The 25,590-nt window shown below is 48.4% G+C and overlaps 1 protein-coding gene across 1 annotated transcript; it reads right to left on the reverse strand.

Moving 5' to 3' along the window:
• rell1 (RELT like 1) lies at positions 1–23,517 on the reverse strand. The gene is made up of 8 exons (XM_030338442.1): positions 23,341–23,517; positions 15,909–16,115; positions 13,948–14,019; positions 9,106–9,160; positions 4,365–4,634; positions 3,794–3,926; positions 1,965–1,992; positions 1–1,787 (listed from the first exon to the last, which is right to left on the reverse strand). Exons 1-7 carry the CDS (start codon positions 23,375–23,377, stop codon positions 1,978–1,980), a joined length of 789 nt encoding a protein of 262 aa, XP_030194302.1. The 5' UTR covers positions 23,378–23,517; the 3' UTR covers positions 1–1,787; positions 1,965–1,977.
• Positions 23,518–25,590: the final 2,073 nt, after the last annotated feature.

Raw genomic sequence — 25,590 nt, forward strand, 5'->3', positions numbered from 1 at the left:
TAATGGATAGAAAAACCCTTTAGAAATGTTGTTTTGGTATGAGTCACTTTTAAGTTACATTTGTTTAAACTCAAGCAAGGAATGTCAATCATTCTTCAAAATAGCAGCCAGACCATTAGCAACCCTGCCTTAGATGAATCTGTGTGTGGGCTTGGTTAGTACTAGATGGGAGACCAACTGGGAACACTGAGTTGCTGCTGGAAGTGGTGTCGGGTATTGGCCAGTAGGTGGCACTCTTACCAATGGCCAAAAACATCAATCCCTGATGCCCCGGTGCAGTGACAGGGACACTGTGCTGTGGAAGGCGCCGTCCTTCGGAGGAGACGTAAAACCGAGGTCCTGACTCACTGAGGTCTTTAAAGATCCCAGGACACTTATCGCAACGAGTAGGGGATTCCCCGGTGTTCTGCCTAAAACTGCCCGCCCTCTCCACCTCCAGCTGGTGTGTGGTGGGCGTTCTGGCGCTGATTGGCTGCCGTGCATCACCCCAGTGGTGCTACTCACTGGTGGTGGTGAGTGAGGTCCCCATTTCACTGTAAAGCGTCTTTGAGTGTCTAGAAGAGCGCTATATAAATTCAATGAATTATTATTTATTATTCAAATTATATTTGTCTTGATAACATTTTCCTAGTGAGACATGACCTTGGGGATGATCTCGGGACAATATTTGGCACACACACGCACAGACACACACACACACGCACACACACACACACACACACACACACACACACACACACACACACACACACACACACACACACACACACACACACACACACACACACACACACACACACACACACACACACAATAAATTGAGGTTTAAACATCTCACCGAACACGCAGCATGGGGCGAATGTTTGGAAGTGAATTTATGGTAAGTTGGTTTTTAGCTCGTTACCGGTTGGTTTTATCAGACTGAATGTCTTAGAGCGAGAGCCCCGTGCCAAACAACCACCTCATGCCTGCCAGGAGGCCTGGCTACTGGCCTCGCGTCTACTGTCATGAGGACAACGTTTGCTGTTTTCAGGGGAGGTTGGGGGGATGTCTAATGGCGATGGTTGTCTGCTGACCTTTCAAACCTGCTTGTGATTGGATCAGGTGGAGGGTTAGGTTTCACAAGCAGGATTTTCCACAACAGAAAAAGGCCGGTGTCATCATTCATCAGGCCTGGTTTTCCACTGCGTTGCTGTTCTTGCCGTACACACAGCTCTTATTCTTTGGTTCTGTAATACTAATGACTTGCGTCGAGGGAGTGACAGTTTGAGTTCTGAGACCTTTTCTTTCCGTCGACTCTGACCTTGGCACTTTACAATCCATCTGTGTGACCGCGGTATGCAAGGTGCCGGCGGAAGGTTTCACGGTGTAAGTCAAAGCCCATTTTCATATTCCCGTTGCACTGGAGCCTCCTCATCGTCCTCTTCTTCACCCTGACCCCTTGTTCCCCTGGCGACCCCAGGGAGCTGCCAGCCTCTGTCACCGATGACTACGCCTTCGCCGACACAAATCAGCAACGATGTAAGCGCGCGCATGCTCTCGTGCACCGAGTGTACCGAGGGCTGTTGCGGAGAGAGGGGGGGGGGCTCTTCCTCTCTTCCCTGTTAGCTACCGTCTTCATCCTCCTCCTCCTCGTTGTGGTCCACTGAGCAGGAGCCCTCAGAGGAGGAGCGTGTGTTCAGCCCCTCTGCTGCAGATCATCCTACATGTTGGTTTGGTCTCTGCTTTGGCTCCGCCGTTCCTCCCCCTCTCGTCTTCGGTCCGCTGAAGCCCCTCCTTCCCTGCCCTGGGATGAAAGGTCATAGGTCAAGGCCGAGGTCCTCACGGGGGAAGATGACAAAATAAATAGCCCTATTTAGCATTGAGCTACAACTATGTCTCTTTTTGCACTGAGACTCTAGCTTGAGTTTTCATGCAGTGTTTGAGGAGGAAAGAGCAGCAGCAAAGGGAGGACGACTCACCGGGGGGGGGGGGGGGTCACTTGGTCGGCTCCTAGGGAGAGAGAGGAACACATCCTGGTCAGAGAGCACGCTACAACAGCCACAGCAACACCCCACAGCAACATCCATCATACTGCTGGTGAACCACCACAACACCCATCATACTGCTGGTGAACCACCACAACACCCATCATACTGCTGGTGAACCACCACAACACCCATCATACTGCTGGTGAACCACCAAAACACCCATCATACTGCTGGTGAACCACAGCCACCACAACACCCATCATACTGCTGGTGAACCACAGCCACCACAACACCCATCATACTGCTGGTGGACCACCACAACACCCATCATACTGCTGGTGAACCACCACAACACCCATCATACTGCTGGTGAACCACCACAACACCCATCATACTGCTGGTGAACCACAGCCACCACAACACCCATCATACTGCTGGTGAACCACCACAACACCCATCATACTGCTGGTGAACCACAGCCACCACAACACCCATCATACTGCTGGTGAACCACAGCCACCACAACACCCATCATACTGATGTGCAGATGGAAAGGTCGAGGAATGGAGCGTCAGAATGATCTGGAATCTGCGCTTTGTTTTTTGGCTGTTTACAATTAAGCATTTATTTCTATTCTAACGCAGGATCTGAACAGGGTTCAGACTTTTGTTAATTTTAATAAAGCCCATATTATCTTATGGGTGAACCTTAGGTGGCCAGTTAACAATGGTCGCTTGTCGGTCATCTCTTCTGTTGGAATTAGCCTCCCGTCACTCCTTCAACAACTTGAAAATCTGACCGATAATATTTCCTTCCAATAGGACGTCAAGACCTGCAGGGAACTTGTGTCTATTGAGATATTAGACTTTGAGAGCAAGTTAATCTGAATCCGTCTGAATTCAACTCGAAAATTCCAATATGACAAATCGAGTTGTGCCATAAAAAAATAAAACTATTTCAAATATGTATTTTTCAATTCAATACAGATGCAAAACTTGCAAACAGTTGCAGATAATGGGAACACCAAATATATCGTAGCAGGAATTCCAGGGACAGGCCTAAAGTCCAACCCTTCAGAGCAGTGTCCGTCCGTCATGAAACGTCTGGAGGACTAAACGCTGGCCATGGGCAACGTGGGGGCTATCCCCCCGTGGCGTCAGGCCCGTTTCACACTCTGAGATTAAAAAGCCCAGGGATCCAGGGCCATCTAACACAACCTAACTGCTAGGATGACCGCTTTGGCCCGCGAGGTAAAGCCCAGAGGCTATCGGCTGAATGCTCATTTAATCATCAGCCTCAGTGGATTCTCGCCCTGTCAAAATATATCGGCATTAATAATATATGAATACATTGTAGCGTAATAATCTGAGTTGATGCACGATGAGGTAAATTGATTGAGCTAATTAATTGAGCTGGGCAGCTTTCTGTGCTTAGCGACAGGCAGGACCCTGTCTGTTGGCCAGCATTCAGCTGCATTCAGCCTCCCCTGCTTGGGCCGTGGAATGACCCTCCACCTCTGCTCACATGTTCAGATCCAAATTATTGACTACTGGAATAATTGGAATATCTGCAACCAGGATTTCTTCATCGGGATAAGTGAACATTGAAAAAGTTGCACAGTTTTTGCAATGGTACAAACTGGACTGCAATGTCCATTTCAAAGAGCTGAATTAAAACCTGCTAAATTCAGATTTCCTGTTTTCAAAGTATAACAACAAATCTGAATTCAGCCTCCACTAAGGTGTTCTATAAACGGTCTTCAACACATGCACGTCTAAGCAGCTCCCAAACAAAGACACACTAACACACACACGCCGTCCGACCTGCTGGGACTCCGACGTGGTCCTGCTCTTAGGCTCCGCCTGGTCGGGGGACGTCGGAGCGCTGCCATTGGCCTCTGAGGTCGGCAGGGTCCGCCTCTCTCTGGGCTGCTTCTCAGACTTGGTCACACGGAACCTGGGGAGCAGAGGAGGAGCGTCTTAACGCCGCTGCTGAGGGAGCGGCCCCTTCACGTCAACATGCTGTCATGTGTCCGACCGCAGGCTGGGTATGGAGCAGCTCTCTCTTCAGTTACAGCAGGGATCCATATCAAAGGTCGCATGACGTCATATCGCAGAGAGAATAAGCCCTTAGGGAGAGCTCCCGTCTCAGACGCAAAGTGGAGCTAACGTTTTAATTTGAAGCCAAGGGACATTCAAGAATGTAAAAAAATTATAAATACTTTCAATTAAATCAGCAAATTGTTGAGATTTTAATCCCTCTACCTTTGGGTCCACACACACACACACACACACACACACACACACACACACACACACACACACACACACACACACACACACACACACACACACACACACACACACACACACACTCCCTGACCCCCGCGCTGACCTGCCGACGGCGAGCACGGTGACCTCGCCCTGGTGGGAGCGGCGGTTCTCCGAGCGCCGGGGGGTGAGGGGTCGCCGCATCAGGGGCCACTTCTTCTGGCTACAGCGGCTGCAGGTGTTCTTGGGGCCCCCGGGGCCCCCGATGGTGTGCAGGTGGCTACACGTGTGCTTGGACGTGGCCACGGCGCCGCGGGGGACCCGCGGGGGCCCCGGCCAGACGGGGGTCCGGGGGGGGCTGGACGGGGGGGGGGAGGTGGGCGTCAGCGGGGGCCTGAGAGAGACAGAGAACACACACACAGGGGGGGGTTACACCCTGCTACAGCACACCTCTTTAATGGAGACTAGTTAAGCAGAGCCCGTCTACGGGTGTGTGTCATCACTCTTTAATGGAGACTAGTTAAGCAGAGCCCATAGAGGGTGTGTGTCATCACTCTTTAATGGAGACTAGTTAAGCAGAGCCCGTCTACGGGTGTGTGTCATCACTCTTTAATGGAGACTAGTTAAGCAGAGCCCGTCTACGGGTGTGTGTCATCACTCTTTAATGGAGACTAGTTAAGCAGAGCCCATAGAGGGTGTGTGTCATCACTCTTTATTGGAGACTAGTTAAGCAGAGCCCCTCTACGGGTGTGTGTCATCACTCTTTAATGGAGACTAGTTAAGCAGAGCCGGTCTACGGGTGTGTGTCATCACTCTTTAATGGAGACTAGTTAAGCAGAGCCCATAGAGGGTGTGTGTCATCACTCTTTAATGGAGACTAGTTAAGCAGAGCCCGTAGAGGGTGTGTGTCATCACTCTTTAATGGAGACTAGTTAAGCAGAGCCCGTAGACGGGTGTGTGTCATCACTCTTTAATGGAGACTAGTTAAGCAGTGCCCGTCTACGGGTGTGTGTCATCCCTCTTTAATGGAGACTAGTTAAGCAGAGCCCGTCTACGGGTGTGTGTCATCACTCTTTAATGGAGACTAGTTAAGCAGAGCCCGTAGAGGGTGTGTGTCATCACTCTTTAATGGAGACTAGTTAAGCAGAGCCCGTAGAGGGTGTGTGTCATCACTCTTTAATGGAGACTAGTTAAGCAGAGCCCGTAGAGGGTGTGTGTCATCACTCTTTAATGGAGACTAGTTAAGCAGAGCCCGTAGAGGGTGTGTGTCATCACTCTTTAATGGAGACTAGTTAAGCAGAGCCCGTAGACGGGTGTGTGTCATCACTCTTTAATGGAGACTAGTTAAGCAGAGCCCGTCTACGGGTGTGTGTCATCACTCTTTAATGGAAACTAGTTAAGCAGAGCCCGTAGAGGGTGTGTGTCCTCACTCTTTAATGGAGACTAGTTAAGCAGAGCCCGTAGACGGGTGTGTGTCATCCCTCTTTAATGGAGACTAGTTAAGCAGAGCCCGTAGAGGGTGTGTGTCATCACTCTTTAATGGAGACTAGTTAAGCAGAGCCCGTAGACGGGTGTGTGTCATCCCTCTTTAATGGAGACTAGTTAAGCAGAGCCCGTAGAGGGTGTGTGTCATCACTCTTTAATGGAGACTAGTCAAGCAGAGCCCTTCTATGTGTGTGTGTCATCACTTTTTAATGGAGACTAGTTAAGCAGAGCCCGTCTACGTGTGTGTGTCATCCCTCTTTAATGGAGACTAGTTAAGCAGAGCCCGTCTACGGGTGTGTTTCATCACTCTTTAATGGAGACTAGTTAAGCAGAGCCCGTAGAGGGTGTGTGTCATCACTCTTTAATGGAGACTAGTTAAGCAGAGCCCGTAGAGGGTGTGTGTCATCACTCTTTAATGGAGACTAGTTAAGCAGAGCCCGTCTACGGGTGTGTTTCATCACTCTTTAAAGGAGACTAGTTAAGCAGAGCCCGTAGAGGGTGTGTGTCATCACTCTTTAATGGAGACTAGTTAAGCAGAGCCCGTCTACGGGTGTGTGTCATCACTCTTTAATGGAGACTAGTTAAGCAGAGCCCGTCTACGGGTGTGTTTCATCACTCTTTAATGGAGACTAGTTAAGCAGAGCCCGTAGAGGGTGTGTGTCATCACTCTTTAATGGAGACTAGTTAAGCAGAGCCCGTCTACGGGTGTGTGTCATCACTCTATAATGGAGACTAGTTAAGCAGAGCCCGTAGAGGGTGTGTGTCATCCCTCTTTAATGGAGACTAGTTAAGCAGAGCCCGTAGACGGGTGTGTGTCATCCCTCTTTAATGGAGACTAGTTAAGCAGAGCCCGTCTACGTGTGTGTGTCATCACTCTTTAATGGAGACTAGTTAAGCAGAGCCCGTAGAGGGTGTGTGTGTCATCACTCTTTAATGGAGACTAGTTAAGCAGAGCCCTTCTACGTGTGTGTGTCATCACTCTTTAATGGAGACTAGTTAAGGCAGAGCCCGTCTACGTGTGTGTGTCATCACTCTTTAATGAAGACTAGTTAAGCAGAGCCCTTCTGCGGGTGTGTGTGTCACCATTTCTTCCAAATGTTTTCAACAGGTTAACTTTCTAAGGACCAGTGTTGCAGGTGTTTTTTATAAAGGAGGTCAGCGATATATAAACGCGGCTTTAACCATTCCAAAGATGAACAACTCAGGGTTGTCAAAGAATGGAAACAGAGTGTAACCGTACTACACGTAACTATACTACAAGCTAACTACACTACACGTTTACTATACTACACCATAACTACACCACACGTTAACTATACTACACGTTAACTACACTACACGTTAACTATACTACACCTTAACTACACCACACGTTAACTATACTGCACCTTAACCCTCCTCTTAAAGCCAGTGAAGAAGCTTATCCCCCCTCCTTTAACCTCATCCTGCTTGTTTCAGATGAGTTATGATGATATTTTTTTTCCACCAAGCCATACGGACAATGATGCATAATTCCCCCCTCTTCATAAACTTTTTATTTTATTTTATTTAATCCCCACCTCCCTTTTTATTTTTTTTTCAATATTCTTACTTTTCTATTATTATTAAAATGTCTCCAGTTCACTGCTTTTTGTTCCACTTTTACGCATGTGACAAATAAATTCTTGAATCTTGGATCTTGAATCTTCAATGAGTAGGATGGTGTTCAGGCCCCTGAATGTAATTATATTGCGGATAGAGGAAAACAATCCAAAACAATAATCATGTACAAATCTAAAACTCATAACAATCTACTATATTTTATTAGTCATATCCATTAAAGGGATACTTCACCCGTCCAGAACCGCGTTCTATCATTGTAAAATCGCTAACCCAGTCTTCCCTTGGCCCAGCTTTCCTGATCTAATTTTCTCCCGAGATGACGTCAAATGACGCGTTTGACGTCATCTCAGGATAACTTTGCTTGCCTGCTAGAAGGGCCGAGGACTACAAACCACTGGTTCCGCAAATTTGTGAGCCCACCAATAAGGAATGAAGGGGGGCGGGAGCTCGCGTAACAGATGTAAACACAATGTCCGCCATGTTTCTTCACCGCTTAGCTAGAGAACACATTTGCAATGTGAAACAGCCAGAGTGGATTTTGAAAATCTATTGTTGGATTCGGACATTCAGGGCTATTAGTACGAGCCAGAATACAGCCACGAAGAATTGACACAAATAGAGAAGGAGGCTGCGGCGGCTGCAGCTGAACAAGCCTTGCCTGTTGCCGAGGACGAGGAGCCGGAGCGCGCCGGTTTGCTCTGTTCGCCTGTAGACACTATCACAGAGTCCCTGTGCTGCAGCGAATTTCAGCAATGCCAGTTTCTTCTCGAATAAATGGCTGAATCTGGCGAGGACGGAGCCATGCGTGTAACCTCTCACCCAGGCTTTACGCCTCATCTCAACAGCTGGGTATTGGATACATGTATATTTCCGGACCCAGAAAGTGAACTGGAAACAGACGTCTGAGCATAGAGTAAGTGTTTGTTCTTTTACTAACACATTGACTACAATAGTTTTGAGTCACAGGGAATGTGACAATGTAGTTATTCGAAAGTAGCCGATCTTATTGGCAGCGCATAGGCTACGTTACGTTAGCTTGAAATCTGTGTAATGCTGTATAGGCTACTCAAGGCATAATTTATCTTGCTTTGCTAATGTTGTTCTCTTTCGTTCTTAGACAGTATCGGCTTCCTGTGATGTCCTGGCCATCAGAGCTAATTGCCCAGCACAAGATGGGCAGTACCCTGGCTACCAGGAGACAGTAGATGCTCAAGATGAGCTGTGACTATTTTGACTCTAGCAAACTCACACGTTTTATTTTTGTAACTTCAACTTCATGTCGGTTGTTGTGATTTGTTTACTAACCCAAGTGCTGTTATACTAAAGTAGGCCTACTGTATAAGATAAACACTTATTTCAACTGGGAGAAAAGGATGAGTACAAATACTTGATATGCTGAGCTACTTTAATTAGCAATTTATTTTATGTGGCTGGGGGTCCCCTCAATCAGCCCTTTGGCCATCCACTATGCATCAGGAGACAGAGAGGCCATCTGATTGCCCCTCCAGATCTGCTGACCTTTGCACCCCAATAACTGGTCGCTTGGAAGCTAATGCGATTTAAACGAAGGTATTTGGCGCCACCTGGTGGTCGGATCAGTGTATGGAATCCATAATAGCCACTGCCAATAAATGAGGTATATTTTGGTAAATCGGGTAAAATAAGCCAACCCAGACCAGGCACAACATGTTACAAAAAAAAAGAGGAAGGCGCTTGGGCTGCAATTGAAATGTTAAATATACATTTAATGATCAACAGTAGGAGAGTGAGAGACTCACCCATCAGAGTCAATGCTGTTCTGCTCGACCATGGCTTTGAGGGCGTCCGAGTTTGCTGGAGAGTGAGAGAGGGAGAGGGAAGGAGAAACAGAGTTAAAAGGGAGGCACACACACACACACACACACAAACTAACCCTACGCAGAGAGAGACAGGCCAGGTCTAGCCTGATGGCATCAGACCTGAGGACATACTGCAGCAGTACACCAACATGAACTCCAATCAAACCTCCTACAGGGTTTCCTGGCCCGCACCGCAGGGATGGTTTGATCAAGGAGCAGCCAGCAAACACCGGAAGCTCCTAAAAGATGTTTGTGGACATACCTGACACTCAATACCATACCGACCCCCGCCACCTGGCACCACCCTCATCAGTGATTTGTGTCAGTCATGAATAGCATTCAGTTCCCATTGTCATCAACATGGGATGATTTTGCAACAGGATCCTCCAGTTGAAGTTATATTGTTGGAACTCGCCTGGATTACTACAAATTCAGAAGATCAGTGAAGGGTAGACCTTTAACCTCCGAAAGATAGCCGTACAGCCCGAAGGTCATTGCATAATAACAGATTAAACCAATATCTTGTCGATTTTCAGTAAGATGGTCTAGAGCTTTATCTCGCCACGGGCTAGCTTCACCGGCTGAAACGTACCAGTCGACACGATGGGCCGCTATACAAGTACTTACATTTGGGTACTCTGAGATAACGGGTACCGATATAAGTACTCAAATGATACCATAACAGCTTAAAAACACGCGTGTTATCGCCATGGCCATTCATGTGCATGAAAAAGCGATATATTAATATATCATATTGGACAAATTACGTATGTATGTATAACCCCCCACTTCCTCATTACCCAGGAAGTGGTACTGAGTCATCATCATGTCGCCATGACGACCGTCTGTAATGTCTGGATCCCTCCTGATGACACGCAACAAGTTCCTCAAACACCAATTCAATCCGACAACTCTGATTGAACCGTCTGTGTCCCTCTGTGCACGCACGCGCACACGCACACGCACACGCACACGCACACACACACACACACACACAGGGTATGTGGCAATGTGCTGACGAGAACAGATAATGGGGGGCCGTCCCGGTCAGGGACTCTGGGGGTGGGGGGGCTAGAGAGGGCGTGAGAGAGAGGCCCGACACCCCAGACCATCAGACCACCAGGGGTCAGATTCTAAACTGCTTTTCGTCCAGAAAAGGGTTAGGTGTTTTCAGATTAGCAAACCAAGGCAACGTGGACGTACGGACAGACGGTCTGAGGAGGCGGTTATCGACGATCAGTAATGGACGCTGGACTGAGGGAGATGTGTGCCCTAGGGGGACGAAGGGGGATGTCTTTAACTCCTCGACCAGGGCTTCTCTCTGCATTTCCCCAACCTCCACAGACCTGTGTCTTATCCTTACTGTTACATTTATATTTGTCTTTAAGAAGGTTGTCTCGTATCTGGCTGTAGGGGAGTCTTGAAACTAAGAACTCTAGTGTTTAGCATTACAATTGGTTGTACTAACTTTAACCCTATCGCCGCTGTGTTGGTTTTGGCTGCTGTCGTTGTTTTTAGTAAGAGGTCGTTGAGGCTAGTTTCAGTCACAAGGTGACGACAATAGGCTTGATTGGTGGGCGTAGCTACGGCTGCCTGAGCTACCTTGTGCATTTAAAGGCTAGCTATTATTAGCGTCAGTACCCTGCAAACGAAGACCCGGGCAACAAAGTCTAAGGGAGTCTCTCTGTGGGAGTCCCTCAAGGACGACCAGGGAAGCCACCCTATTGTAGCTATGAGTCGTACTTCACTCATCGTCAGGATTTCCACTCATAGATGACGCCACCATAGATCCTCTGCTCGGCGCAGCAACTCATCCAATCTGTGCAATCCACCGACCCTTGCCTACACTGACCTTGAAGTGATGGGAGGACTCTGGAACTGCCAATCAGCGGTCAAGACTGACCTTAGACTGAAATCTCTCCTCTTCTCCTCCCACACACAGGGCCGGGAACCAACTTGACCTGATATTCAATAGGTCCTGTGGCACCTCTGCTCTCTCTGTTACCCCGCTCCCCGTGTCTGACCATCACTTTGTTGCCTTTTCTCTCCCCTTGAAGTCCTCTCCCCCCTCCTCTCTAGTCCCCACATTGTAACCCGCCGCCGTAACCTCAAACCTCTCACTCTCCCTCTACGCTTCCCTCAACTGTTCTGTCTTCACTACCTTCTGTCGAACGATTCTACCTAACTTCTATCCAACTATCCACCGAGGAATCCTCCGACACTCTGCTATCCTCCTTCTCCTCCTCTTTGGACTCCCTCTGTTCCTTCCACTCCAGACGTGCGCGATCCTCACCCCCCCCCCCCCCCCTCCTTGGCTGTCTGAATCTCTGCAGACTTATAGAGCAGAGTTGCGGGCAGTTGAGAGGAAATGGAAGAGATCAGACTCTCCTAATGATCAATCCCAATATCTTTTCCCTCTCTCTGATTTCACCTCCACTGTGTCAACAGCCAAATCTGCCTTCTACCGCACCAAAATAAACTCCTCCGCCTCAAACCCCAGGAAACTCTTTTCCTTGTTCTCTTCCCTCCTCAACCCTCCCTCCCCTCCACCTCCTTCCTGCCTCACTGCTGATGACTTCTTTACCTACTTTACCTAGAAGGTAAAGGACATTGACTCCTTTTCTATCCCTGCCTCCATCCTCCCTCCTCCCATCCCCACCTCTGTATTTACCCAATTTATCCCTCTCACCTCCGACCAGGTCAACCGAATAATATCATCTAACCATGCCATCACCTGCCCCCTTGACACTATCCCCTCCTCTCTCCTCCAGGCTGTCTCAAGCAACATCCTGCCATTTCTCACCGCACTCTTCAACTCCTCCCTCACTTCAGGCATTGTTCCAGCGTCTTTCAAGACCAGAATAAAGCCTCTCCTCAAAAAACCGACCCTTGATACCACCGACATCCAGAACTGCAGACCGGTATCTCCTCTTTCATTCCTCTCTAAAATACTGGAACATGCCATCACTAACCAACTTTCCTCCTATTGCTCATCTAACAACCTCCTTGACCCTCACCAGTCAGGCTTCAAGAAGGCACACTCCACTGAGACGGTTCTCCTCGCGGTGACTAAGTCCCTCCGTGCTGCCAGAGCCTCGTCCCTCTCATCGGAACTCATTCTCCTCAACCTGTCCACAGCATTTGACACGGTGAACCACCAGTTGCTCCTTGCCACTCTCGCTGAACTTGGCATTGCTGAATCTGCCCTTTCCTGGTTCACATCCTACCTGACGAATCACACTTATCAGGTAACATGGAATGGCTCCTTGTCCAAACCTTGCACACTTGAAACTGGTGTCCCTCAAGGCTCTGTACTGGGGCCTCTTCTGTTCTCCCTCTATACCAGATCTCTGGGCTCTGTAATTACACCACACGGCTTTTCCTATCACTGCTATGCTGATGACACTCAGCTATTTCTATCTTTCCCCTCATCTGACAAAGCCCTGATAGCAACACGCATATCTGAATGTCTGGCAGACATCAGCACTTAGGCAACTGCCCATCACCTGAGGCTTAACCTCAACAAGACTTAGCTCCTCCTAATGCAAGGAAAAGATTGCCCATACATGGAGTAACTGGTCACTGTTGAGAACATCACTGTATCTCCTTCTCCAACTGCCAGAAAACTCGGTGTGGTACTGGACAATCAGTTATGCTGCACCGCAAACATCAATGCGGTGACCCGATCCAGCAGATTTGCACTTTACAACATCCGCAGGATCTGGCCTTAGCTCACAAGGGAAGCAGCTCAGCTTCTAGTCCAATCACTGGTCATCTCCCGCCTCGACTACTGCAACTCACTCCTGGCTGGACTTCCTGCCTCTGCGATTAAACCTTTGCAGCGCATCCAGAATGCGGCAGCGCGCCTCGTGTTCAACCTGCCGAAGTTCTCCCATGTGACCCCCCTCTTCCGGGACCTCAACTGGCTCCCTGTAGTAGCTTGCATCAGATTCAAGATGATGGTACTGGCATACAAGGCAGTCGATGGAACTGCCCCTGCCTACCTCCAAGCATTGGTAAAGTCACACACCCCAGCTCGATCCCTCCGCTCAACTACCTCAGCTTGACGTCTGGTACCGCCATCGCTAAGAGCAAGCAAAGGTCGATCAACAAAGTCACAACTTTTCTCTGTTATGGGACCTCAGTGGTTGAACGAGCTCCCTGCCGATCGTAGCTTCCGCAAAAGACTCAAAACCCACCTGTTCAGAGTTCACCTCGACTCTGCATAGCTACCAAGCCCCTTCCGGCCACCATTGTATGTTGTACGTCCTGGTAATTAATGTACGCACTTATTGTACGCACTTAATCTACATCGCACTTATTCATAGTACTTAATTGTGCAACATCTGCAGTAGTTGCTAGCATTGCTGTACACAGGGAATGGGTTAGCCTAGTGATTGTTAGTACTTGCACTTGGCTCTATGAACATCTTTACTGTACTGACAGTGATATATTGTCATAAGAAGCGGGCCTGCTTCTTATGACAAATGTACTTATTGTAAGTCGCTTTGTATAAAAGGGTCTGCTAAATGCCCTGAATGTAAATGTAAATGTACTTCGACCACAGTCCTATTGATCATCAAAGTGTGACGTGAACGTCAATTGGTCCTAGTTTTTTTCTACGACTTCGGTGACATAGCCCTCTATTCTCCTTGCTCCTTTTAAATTGAACAAACAAAAAGGTTCACCTTGAAAGTTGGCCTCAGTCTGCCCAGTTTGAACACAGCTCTGATGCAGATGTTTAAGGGGGACAAACACACACTTTTGGATCAAATCACATACCTTCATTACTCATGATCATGTGGACAATCTGCCCCACGGTGTCGTTGTTCTCGCTGAACGTGTCGTTCAAGTCTAGGAAATGCAGACAAAGAAAGAAAATCATTACTAAACAAGACACATATTTTTCATAAAGTCATATACGCCCTTACAAGAAACTCACACACAAGTGAATCTGAAAGCCATGTGGAGACTCAGGGTTAGTGTGAGTGAGTGAGTGAGTGAGTGAGTGAGTGAGTGAGTGAGTGAGTGAGTGAGTGAGTGAGTGAGTGAGTGAGTGAGTGAGTGAGTGAGTGAGTGAGTGAGTGAGTGAGTGAGGGAGGGAGGGAGGGAGGGTTTGGCCATCAGCCAAATAGAGGAAGGAAGGAAAAGTCCAGATAGTTAGACAGATAAGCACATTTCCCCAGAACTTATAATGCCAAAAAACTCCATTCAACAACAGCGCCAGAGCCCAGACCAAGAGCCGTGATTGGCCAGCAGCGAACATAAGCGCGGCGTGCAAAGTATCGCCTAGCGCACAAGGAGAGAGGAACAAGTCTGGGATTCACAAGGATATTCTTCTAGATGAGCAATCTGCCAGAGAACCCTCCGTACACAGACAGCCTCATGGCCCTGATTAGGAAGGAGAGAGGAGGAGGAGGAGGAGGTGGAGGAGGAGGAGGAGGAGGAGGAGGAGGAGGAGGAGGAGGAGGAGGAGAGGAGAGGAGAACCTTCTGTACACAGAGAGACCGGGTCCGGGCATTGTCCGGGGGTCGCCCTTACACAGACTGAACCCCACAGGAGACCGGCCAGTCATACACACTGACTGGAAACCCTGGTTTGGTCTGGATGGGGGGTGGGGCCTGGGTATCGTGCAGGAGGCAGAGAGCACTCTGTGGGAATGTCAGTGTTATGTTTCCAGCACTCCCAAATCAATTATATATTTGTAAAGCCCTTAATCAGTTTCAGGCTTAAAGGGCTCAACAGGCCACATATGCAATAATATACAATTATATGCATATTATTTAAATCATGTTTATATAATGACTAGTCGATTGAAAAAGTATTTGTTTGCATTTTGCAAGGGGCTAGAGATACCTCCCTTCCTCTCTGATTGAAACATTTTAAGATAGTTTGAATGAGGTCTGACACTGAGGCCAATTGACTGACTTCTTTGATGCGTAGATTCCTTTAACCGTCTTGCAGCCTTGCTTGCAGACATGTCCACCTCAACCATACTGTATTGCAGTTTAACTTGGCCTCTAAAAAAGATGCATAAATGTGAATTTCTGTATTGAAAATTGTATAAGATAGGGACGATGCAATTAACTGTAGTTCCAATAAGGGCATGAAACTGATACTGTACTGATATTTTAAACTCTTGTCTCGTTGGGTGCTTCCATTACAGTGTGATTGAAATAGACACGTGTTAATAGGTTCTTCCTAGTTTCACATCTTTTTTTCCACAGATGTATAACAGCTGTCATCTTACCAACTCTGTATACACCACAGGTACACCATACTGGGTTACCATACTGGGATACCGTTGACTGGTGGATACCGGGTGGTAGCACCGGGCTGGTACTGGTAGATACTGGGTGGAATGTACCACTGGCTGGTACTGGTTGATACTGGGTGGAATGTACCACTGGACTGGTACTGGTTGATACTGGGTGGAATGTACCACCGGGCTGGTACTGGTTGAATGGAATGTACCACTGGGCTGGTACTTGTTGAATGGAATGTACCACTGGGCTGGTACTGGTTGAATGGAATGTACCACTAGAGTCGTAGAGTCGAGGGAGGGGGGGACAAGCCCACTGAAGAGCTCCCCGCCCAGGTCTTACCCCTGGCCCCATAAAGAATACAACCAGAGGTGGGCCAATACCACCGCAGGCTGGGTGTCGGGCGGCCGTTCCCTACTGATGCTGCTCGGTCTGACATGTTGCCCCGTCTCTGTACGTCTTCACACCGCCCCCCCTCACCTCCGCCCAGCTCCAGGTCCTCCTCTGGCTCCTCCCCCTCGGCGGGGGGCTCCCCGGTGGTGCAGCGGTAGCCCCTCCTCTTCAGGAGATGACAGATCAGGACCCCCAGCAGCCCCAGCGTGAAGAAGACCGGCACAAGCACGAAGGCCATGTACTCTGGGCTGGCCTCGGCCACGCCAGGCCCCGCCGGGCTGGGGGTCTGGCCCGCTGGAGGGGGGGGGGACACGTTATTCACCATCACGGGGGGGCACACGTTATTCACCATCACGGGGGGGGGGGGGGGGGGGGGGGACACGTTATTCACCATCACGGGGGGGGGGGGGGGGGGGGACGACACACGTTATTCACCATCACGGGGGGGGGGGGGCGGGAACACGTTTTTCACCATCACGGGGGGGGGACGACACACGTTATTCACCATCATGGGGGGGGACACACGTTATTCACCATCACGGGGGGGGGACGGGGGACGACACGTTAATCAAGATCACGGGGGGGGGGGAGACACGTTATTCACCATCACGGGGGGGGGGGGGGGGGGACGGGACACGTTATTCACCATCACGGGGGGGGGGGGGGGGACACACGTTATTCACCATCACGGGGGGGGGGGGCACACGCACGTTATTCACCATCACGGGGGGGGGGACATATATATTCACCATCAGCGGGTGTGGCCGACACCTAGGGTGTGAATAGATCCCTAGTACTCCGGCAACGTTCTTATCATCACAACGGTAAGGGTTAGTTATCCAATAACATAAACACACATTGTCCGATAAGGGTTTGGTTAGTTATTGGACATTGTGCGATGTCTTAACGGGAGCAGGGTCAAAGACCACTTGTGTCACGCCCTGCATAGACTAGAAGGTATCTAGACAGGACCACAGGAGAGGAGTGAGAGACGGAGAGGAGAGACCGAGAGCTAATGATGTCAGAGGGAAAGATTTGAAGGGGAGGATGGATGTGAATGGTTGTTTGATTTAACCACAAGAGTCACGCAGACCAATTTAGAACAATAATAACACACCAACCGTAAGATCAGCTTTGTTACATCATGGAAGTCCTTTAATAAGCTTGGTCTGCTCTTGAGCAGCTCCACACTGAAAGGTCCCATGGCATGCTACTTTATGGATCATTATATATAGGAGTTAGTGGGCCCTTAATACAGTATTTGAAGACGTTCAAGATATTTAGCCTTGGTGCAGAATTACAGCCACTCCGAGCCGGTCCCACAATGAGCTCTCCACAAACGTGCCGTTAGAGACAGGTCAAGGTGGAGGGAGGGGGTGTGGCCCTGAGCAGCTTGAGGCCACGGTACAATGCGCTAGTGATAACAGTGGATGCCTCGGATTCATAAAGCACTTTTGGCCGTGTTCTGCAAATATTCTAGAACACTCTGGATGCTCCGGCGGGAGTTCTTGAGCTCTATATCTAAGTTATATCATATTATACAAAGATAGTATCATAAAATACATATTATCAGGGCCAAAAGCTGTGTGCGCCTCCAGACGATATTATGACTCTCAAAGGACTGCGTCGGGTTCTGCGACGCCTCTGGTTCTACCACGTCCTCATCAACCTGAAGTAGAACCGCGACATGGAGCAGACAGGGATTGATGACCGCCCCCACCCCAGGGCCCCGCCCAGGGCCTGCTCCACCACACCAGGGCCCCCACACCAGGGCCCCCGCCCCAGGGCCCCCGCCCAGAGGCTGCTCCACCACCCCAGGGCCCTGCCCAGAGGCTGCTAGGAGGTCCCTGAGGGCCCCCCCCCCCAGAGGCTGCTAGGAGGACCCTGAGGGCCCCCCAGAGGCTGCTAGGAGGTCCCTGAGGGCCCCCCCAGAGGCTGCTAGGAGGCCCCTGAGGGCCCCCCCCAGAGGCTGCTGTGTCCTCTCATTCTAAATAGGCGCTGGCGGGGCCGTGTTGATCCCAGCTGCTATTAAAAGAGGGATGACTGAAACTGATCTCTGCTAAAGAGCAGCTGATGAAACATGCATGCATTGGTGTGAATGAATACACACACGCGTGAACACACTTCAGTCTTTTCCCTCATGGCATTATGGGTAAAGGAGGAAGGAAGACAGAGTCAAAGAGAGACCAGAAAGACAGTGTGAGAGGAAGAGAGAGGTAGAGCAAAAGAGAAGGCATTCAGTGTCTTCCAAAGGTCACTCTGGGGGAGGGGGTCGTAGTCACAGACTAGTATGCAATCAACATTAACCCTGTTGATGTTAATCATCACTAGATCTTGAAAAGAGGTGATGGCATATAGTTCAACGGTTGTGGAAATTACAACAACCACACACTCTCAAACACACACACACACACACACACACACACACACACACACACACACACACACACACACACACACACACACACACACACACACACACACACACACACACACACACACACACACACACACACACACACACACACACACACACACACAGGACTTTAGACTCCTTCAGATGGTTCAGGTCAACCAGGGGTCTGCCAGGAGTGGCCCGTCTCTGTGTTGGCGTTCAGTCAATCTATAACGGAGATCACGCCCTGTAAGCCCCGCTGCAGAGTCCCTCCAGCTCCCGGTACCGGGCCGCTCCGGCTGACCCTCCGGTCCCGGCTCCACGGTCAGGGAGGGCTCTAGGGGGCAGCGATGCCTACAGGACTCCACCGTCTACACCATGCCACCCCTCTTCCGGGACCACCACTGTAGCCGCTGTAGTCGCTGGCATCAGATTCAGGACGACGCTGGCATACAAGGCGGTCAATGGTACTGCCCCCGCCTACCTCCGAGCACTGGTGAACCCAACACCCCAGCTCGAGCGCTCCGCTCAACTACCTCAGATGGACGTCTGGTACTGCCATCGCTAAGAGCAAGCAAGAGTCCATCGTCAAAGTCACCACTCACCCTGTTTTGGCCCCGCAGTGGTGGAACGAGCTCCCAGCCTCCGCAAAAGACTCAAGACTCACTCTGCACAGCCACCCACCCCCCCCCCACACCTATGCACTTATTCTGTGTCATGCTTCCTGGCACTCTCAACTCACTGGTACTTAGTTGTATAGCATCTTATCCTAGCTATGTTCTGTGTTGCTGTATACAGGGAATGGGTTATCCTAGCGATTGATAGTGCTTGGCACTTGGTGCTATGAACATCCTTACTGTACCAACGGCGATATATTGTTGATTCTAAATGTACTTATTGCAAGTCACTTTGGATAAAAGCGTCTGCTAAACGCCCTGAATGTAAATTGAAGACTGCGGATGATCGCTGTCCAAAGTTCCACCTTTGGGCTTGGACTCAAACCACGAGACACTCCTGCCCCGTAGTCCTTCACATGGCCATCTTCAGCGACCCTTTGGACAGAGATGTCGTTGATGTGAATTGATGGGCGGTTACACTGAGATAGGAGGCTCAGGGATCAGGGGAACACACACACACACACACACACACACACACACACACACACACACACACACACACACACACACACACACACACACACACACACACACACACACACACACACACACACACACACACACACACACAGGTAGTCAGTCCAATCGGTTGGAGGTCATACACTCTGACCCCAAGAGCAGCAGAGTCTAAGAGGTTCCCTGGCCAACGCCATGGTCCTGAATCCCCGGTCAAGGCATTCCAGCGTGACACACACAACGGAGCCTTTGTGTGCGCTGCCGTGCACGTCCCTTAGTGCATGTGTGAGTTAGTAAGTCAGGGAAATGAGCCACAGTGCTGCCTCGCTATACATCACACACAAACCCACGTCTGAACGCTTCAATGTCTGCACACGTCTGCCCCCAGCCTCACAGGGCTGGTGCTGGTCAGACCCCCAGTGTTCCCAGTGTTCCCAGTCCCCCCAGCGGCTTAACTACATCAACATGGTGATAGAGGCCTTTGTCCCCTCGGTGAACTCCACAGCCTGACAGCCTCTCTCTGCCTTTCACCGTCCCGGATATGGAGGAACCAGGGTGCATTCCAAACCCTCCCATACACCCTACCACTCTGCTCCGCCTACTGCTGGCTCTGTGTAACCTCGGGGAGGCCAGCAGGAGCAGGAGATGTGTGGAGCTGAGTCACTGAAAGGCGTTGTCTAAGAATCTCAATTCACTTAGGGTCTAATACACCATGTATCCTATGGGCATGGTGGCCATGTGGACTAGCCTTTGGAGAATCACTAAAGAACGAGTGTTGGAAGACACCGTGGCTCTACAGTTCAGTCTGCTTTAGCGACCAGTGGAAATGATTCTACACAGGAAAGGGAATCCAGTCCCAGTTTAAGATGAAACCTTTCCAAGTGAGGCAGGATATTGACGTTGGCCCTGAGATCGGGGAGGGGTGGGGGTAATGGAGGAACTATAAGAGGTTGTTCCGATTGATGTCATTAATAGCGGATTGATAGGCCCTGATTGGAATTTAATAGCCATCAGCCAAATACTTGATTTAAAGGAATTAGCTGACAGGATAAAGGTATCGTTTTTGTTTTCTTCCCAGTAAGTAAAATGAGAATGATGCAAAGAAACCTTAAAAGAGAGAGTAGCAGTTAAATCGTGAATGAGGAAATGTAGGGTAGTGTAGCATCAATCTGAAATCAAACAGTTTGGAAATGTTCACATCTGCTGTATATATGTGAGGAGTACAGTTTATTACTTCAACTATTTATTTCACTGCTAGAGAATGTTCCATTTCCTCAGAAGACAGGAAATTGCACGTTCAAGGAGTTCCACATTCCAATGGGTCACTAAAAAGTAGTTCAAGACAGACGTTTTACCATTTGATATTAACTGGAAGATGTTGTGTTTTATTTGTTATTTAGGATTACTTAGTGCTCTTTGGATATTGCAGACAAAGTGTAAATTATTCTTATTCCATTGTAGCGGCACTTGTTTCGTTTCCACCTTTCCTTCCGTGCCACTCGTTGGAGTAAGTCTTAAAGAGGAAGTACCATTGGCGTATCATCAAGTTTCCCACTAGTAACATACCTTCAAAAGCAGCAAATATTCACCCTTCTCTCTAGAGGAGCGAATTTGAATGACAAAATATTGTCTATTCGTGTCTTTCCATTGACTTTGGAGGTAATCGCGCCGTGCCTTGGCTTTTGGTGTGAAGCCACCTCAGGGAAGCAATCAACCTAGAGCTCTGCAGTCTCCCAAAACCCACAAAGGACAGGACAGTGGATTTGTTCTATTTTTAATGACAACGTCCCCTCTAGTTAGCTAATTATTGCATGCGTTACAATTTTTCAAACACAATTATTATGAATAAACTAGTCCCTCATTTGCTCATACAATTGGTTTAACCATTGGATAAGGATTATAGTTACAATATCATATCAAAGATCACAAGTTATTAGAACGTCAACAATCTTATAACTTTAAGTAAACCAAACACAAGTAAACCAAAAAGATTTCTGTTTTAAACAGACAAAGGCTGGGTTGGTCCATGTAATTCAAAGCCGAAACCAAAACAAATCCATGCCAAATGTAAACTAGTTTAAAGCCAAGACCAGGGTTAGAAGTGTTGACAAAGAACACAAGCTTATAATTAGATCCTCATAGGCAAACAGGTTGAGGTACTTCAGCCTAAAGCATGCAGGGCACCCGTTCAATAAGGTCACTGGGTTATTTTAAACCCAAAGCCATAACAGATTCCAGGTCTGATCCATCTTCAACACTCTGCTCCTGCCCACAACAGTTTACACTCAAGGATTCCCAGTGCTCTCAGTCTGTGAGCTTCAGAGCGGTGTCAACAGAGAATCTAAACCTGTGGTCCCTATTGGAGAAAACCAACTAGCCAGGGCAGCTTGTATGCAAGCATCATATACTTGTGTCGAACAAAACAAAGACACAGCTATACGTGCTGCTAAATATTTGTTTGGAATGTAATGCTTGTCAATGGATTGCCATCTGCCCAGTCTCAGAATATGCGTACTCACAAAAGCATGGCTGATTCACTTCTCGACTTAGACAATGTCAACAATTAATCATGGCAAACAGGACAACTCCTTAAGACCAGTAGTGAATCTCTGCTTGCATCAACCAGAAACCAATAACATGCAAACCTACACTCTACACAACTCATGAAGCCTATACCAGTCATCTGCATGAAGCAGAACTCGGTGCCATGATTTGTAGGATGAGGATTAGCTGCCAGAGAAGTGGAGCTACAGGCAGCCTGAGTCATAGGCACTGCAGCTCAGGTGCAAGAGGAAGAGACCATTAGCACATCATTAACGCTGGACTGGTTTAACCTCCCCTGACTCTAGATCAGATCTCACATGTATTAACACAGTTGTAATGGGAGGGCAGGTCCAGAAACAATGCGTCAAATAGAGGAATGGACTGGTTGAACCGTAACTATACCAAAACTACATTAAGCTGACCCTAGATCCTCAATAAGAGTAATGTGTTACCTATAGCAAGCACACACACACACACACACACACACACACACACACACACACACACACACACACACACACACACAGTCATTTTTCTCACGCAATTTACGGAATCAGAAAGCATATAGACCTGTCATTCAACTTTACAGTGACTTATCATTCTGAAGCAAACACAATTAGACACTATTTCCCGAGTCGCACTACAGAGACTGCACCAGAGGATTTGAACAGCATCTCCTGTGTTCTCAAAGCATGACACTAATCCAATGGTCAGGAAAGACGTTTAGAAGCATATTACATTCTGCAGTTCTTGGGCTTTACCGGGTGGGTTGTAGGCTACTTAAAGTGTGATCACCGGCCTCACCTCAGCGGTCTAAAGATACTAAAATATAGTAAAGGATACTAAATGATACTATAATACTAAATTATACTAAATGGCTGAATGACCAAATTTCTAAATAACTAAATTACCAAATGACCTACTGAATGACACGGATGTGTTGGAATCGCCAATCAGATGAAACATTCTGGGGAGATGTCTCTAGCGTGAATGATACTTTTTGTCCATTTGTTTCTTTAGGTTAATAATCTATGTTGCACACACTAAAGCAAGGCATGAAAATAGATCGAAAAGGGCAGGACGATTGGAGCAGTTTGGTGTTTTTAGCGCGTATAGTTCCAGGAACCTTTGCGTCAAACGAAATACATTCATAAGAAGAAGATAAACATTGCGCTTGCTGAACGATAAATCCAACTTTTCCCAGAAGCACCGGGGATCCTGTCCGCCCTCCACGTAAACAGTAAACACTGAACAACTCCTGGGTTCTCCTGGGTTTAACGTCAAACTATGAGCGAACACGGGGGAAACCGGGGCGATACCGTCCACCAAGGGGAAATTAACGTCCACCACCACTGGTCGTCGGGCGAATTGTTTTTTTTTAAACAGCCTAGCAACACAGTTACACAATGAGCAACAAGAAACACATTAAAACAAACTAACAACTCACGCGTCACGACGAGCACCGCGCCTATGGATTCAGCCATCGATCAGACAGGCAGAGCGGATCTGCTGCTGACAACTGAGCGGTTAGGGTGGTGTGTGTGTGTGTGTGTGTGTGTGTGTGTGTGTGTGTGTGTGTGTGTGTGTGTGTGTGTGTGTGTGTGTGTGTGTGTGTGTGTGTGTGTGTGTGTGTGTGTGTGTGTGTGTGTGTGTGTGTGTGTGTGTGTGTGTGTGTGTGTGTGTGTGTGTGTGTGTGTGTGTGTGTGTGTGTGTGTGTGTGTTTGTGTGCGGAGCAGAAACAAGGCTAGCGGACACTGGACACCAGCAGGAGACAACCGGGAAGGAGGGGAGGTTTCTCCGTGGATACGATCCCCGTATTTCCTCCTTCCCAGAGGCTGGGCACACCCATCTGCTGAAAGAACTCCTCTGCTACCGCGTCTCTGCTGGTCCGACAACAGCAGGCCTGTTGTGATGTGGTACTACTGCAATACCAGAGTACAACTACTGATGGTACTACTGCAATACCAGAGCAGGACTACACATACTGCAATACCAGAGCACAACTAGCCTACTCATGGTAGGCCTACTACTGCAATACCAGAGCACCACTACTCAGTTCCTCAACGCGGGCCGTGAATCGAGACCTGTCTGTCCGGCACATACTTTCGAGTTTCTAATTCATATATATTCTGATATTAGATATATATTTGTATTATTGTACTGTTGTTCATTATCACCACTCACTCTCTGCTACAGACAGGTCGCAGGTGTCTCCTATCGTCGATGCTTGGTGAGCAGGTCTCCATCAGCCTGTCACCAGTTAGAAGGGCCATCGCATCACTCAAGTCCACTCAAGCTCTATCGCAGTTGGCTGAGGTACCAAACAAAGTATGTACCAAAGAGTTCCAGAGAAGAAACATTGAGGCAATAGATAAACACACAGATGGAATAAGGCTTGGAATCAGAAACCAAATAAAAAAAATAATTTAATGAATGTTGGATGAATGACACATGCCTCCATCAACCAGGGATTATCCACCTGCTTCTTGGAATTATTGATTGGTATTAATCATTGATTATTTTCTCGACTCCTGGTCGTTCTCTGCTCTGTGTATACCTATCAGGTTTACCAAAACCTGAGGCACAACAGAGGCAGATTATCATATGTAGTCGTGTTCTCTTTCTTCGTGAGACTGTCCTAAAATCCTAAAAAAAATAACTTAATCCATTTCTGAACAAGCCTCCACTTGATAGGCCATTCGAGTATCATTAGACTAGTTTCCCGATTGGACATCTACTTCTAAAGGTGCGGCCACACCAGACGTATCTCGCTTACCTCGCGTATAAAATCGCCATTTTTTCCATAGGGAACCATTGGTTTACGCGCGTATGAGACGCGTACACGCGTTACACGCGTATAAGCAACATTTTACTTGCGTTAGGGGCGTATGAGGCGCGTATATATACGCGCGTACATATACGCATATACGCGGACTATTTCTCTGCTGATCAACACTACGAATGCTGGAAACACACCAGACACACCATGTGAAGTTATTTAACCCGATTATTGTTATTTATATCCGAGATTATTTAACCTAACCCGATCCAAGCTCTATCATCCACCCAAACACGGCGGCGTTTGGGTTTCCTTCCTCGGACTCCTAAATCCAGCGCAGCCACAGGCTGGGGGGGGGAAGTTTTGGGCGGTCCCATCTACGCGCGTATGCGTACGCGCGTATCTGACCATTTTTGACACAAAATGGTCAAGCAACGTTTTAGCTGCGTTACGCGCGTACATGGTACGCGATGTACGCGCTTGGTGTGTTCGCACCTTAACACTACTAACGCCAATGTCTCCCTCTGCTGGACAGATGCATGCAGTTTTCCCAGGTAAACAAACCTAGAAAGTTTTAAAGGTCCCATGGCAACAACATTAATATGAGTTCCCCTTAGCCTGCCTATCGTCCCCAAGTGGCAAAAACTTGCGTTCGGTGTAAAACGAGCACTAGGTATCCTGCTCGCCTTTGAAAAAATGGAAGCTCAAGTGGCTGTTTTGGAATGTGGCTCCATATGTCGTCATAGGGGCCAAGTTACCTCCCCTTTCTCTGCCTTGCCAGCCCAGAGAATTTGGCCCGCCAATGAGAGACAATTAGCTACGACCGTGCGAGCGCCACATGTGTGCGTGTGTGTGTGTGTGATTACACACACTGTATCGCAAGTGTTGTAGACTTCTTTGTTATTTGGATAACCGTTG

This window comes from Gadus morhua, chromosome 17, assembly GCF_902167405.1.
Source record: "Gadus morhua chromosome 17, gadMor3.0, whole genome shotgun sequence".
Classification (NCBI taxonomy): Eukaryota; Metazoa; Chordata; class Actinopteri; order Gadiformes; family Gadidae; genus Gadus; species Gadus morhua.

Bases quoted from the DNA above. Each gene is read 5' to 3' on its own strand.
- rell1 (XM_030338442.1), bottom strand. From the start codon at position 23,377: ATGGCTGAATCCATAGGCGCGGTGCTCGTCGTGACGC. The intron at 9,161-13,947 runs GTATGTGATTTG...CTCACTCTCCAG, and splicing joins CATGATCATGAGTAATGAAG to CAAACTCGGACGCCCTCAAA. The intron at 3,927-4,364 runs GTCAGCGCGGGG...TCTGCTCCCCAG, and splicing joins ACCGTGCTCGCCGTCGGCAG to GTTCCGTGTGACCAAGTCTG.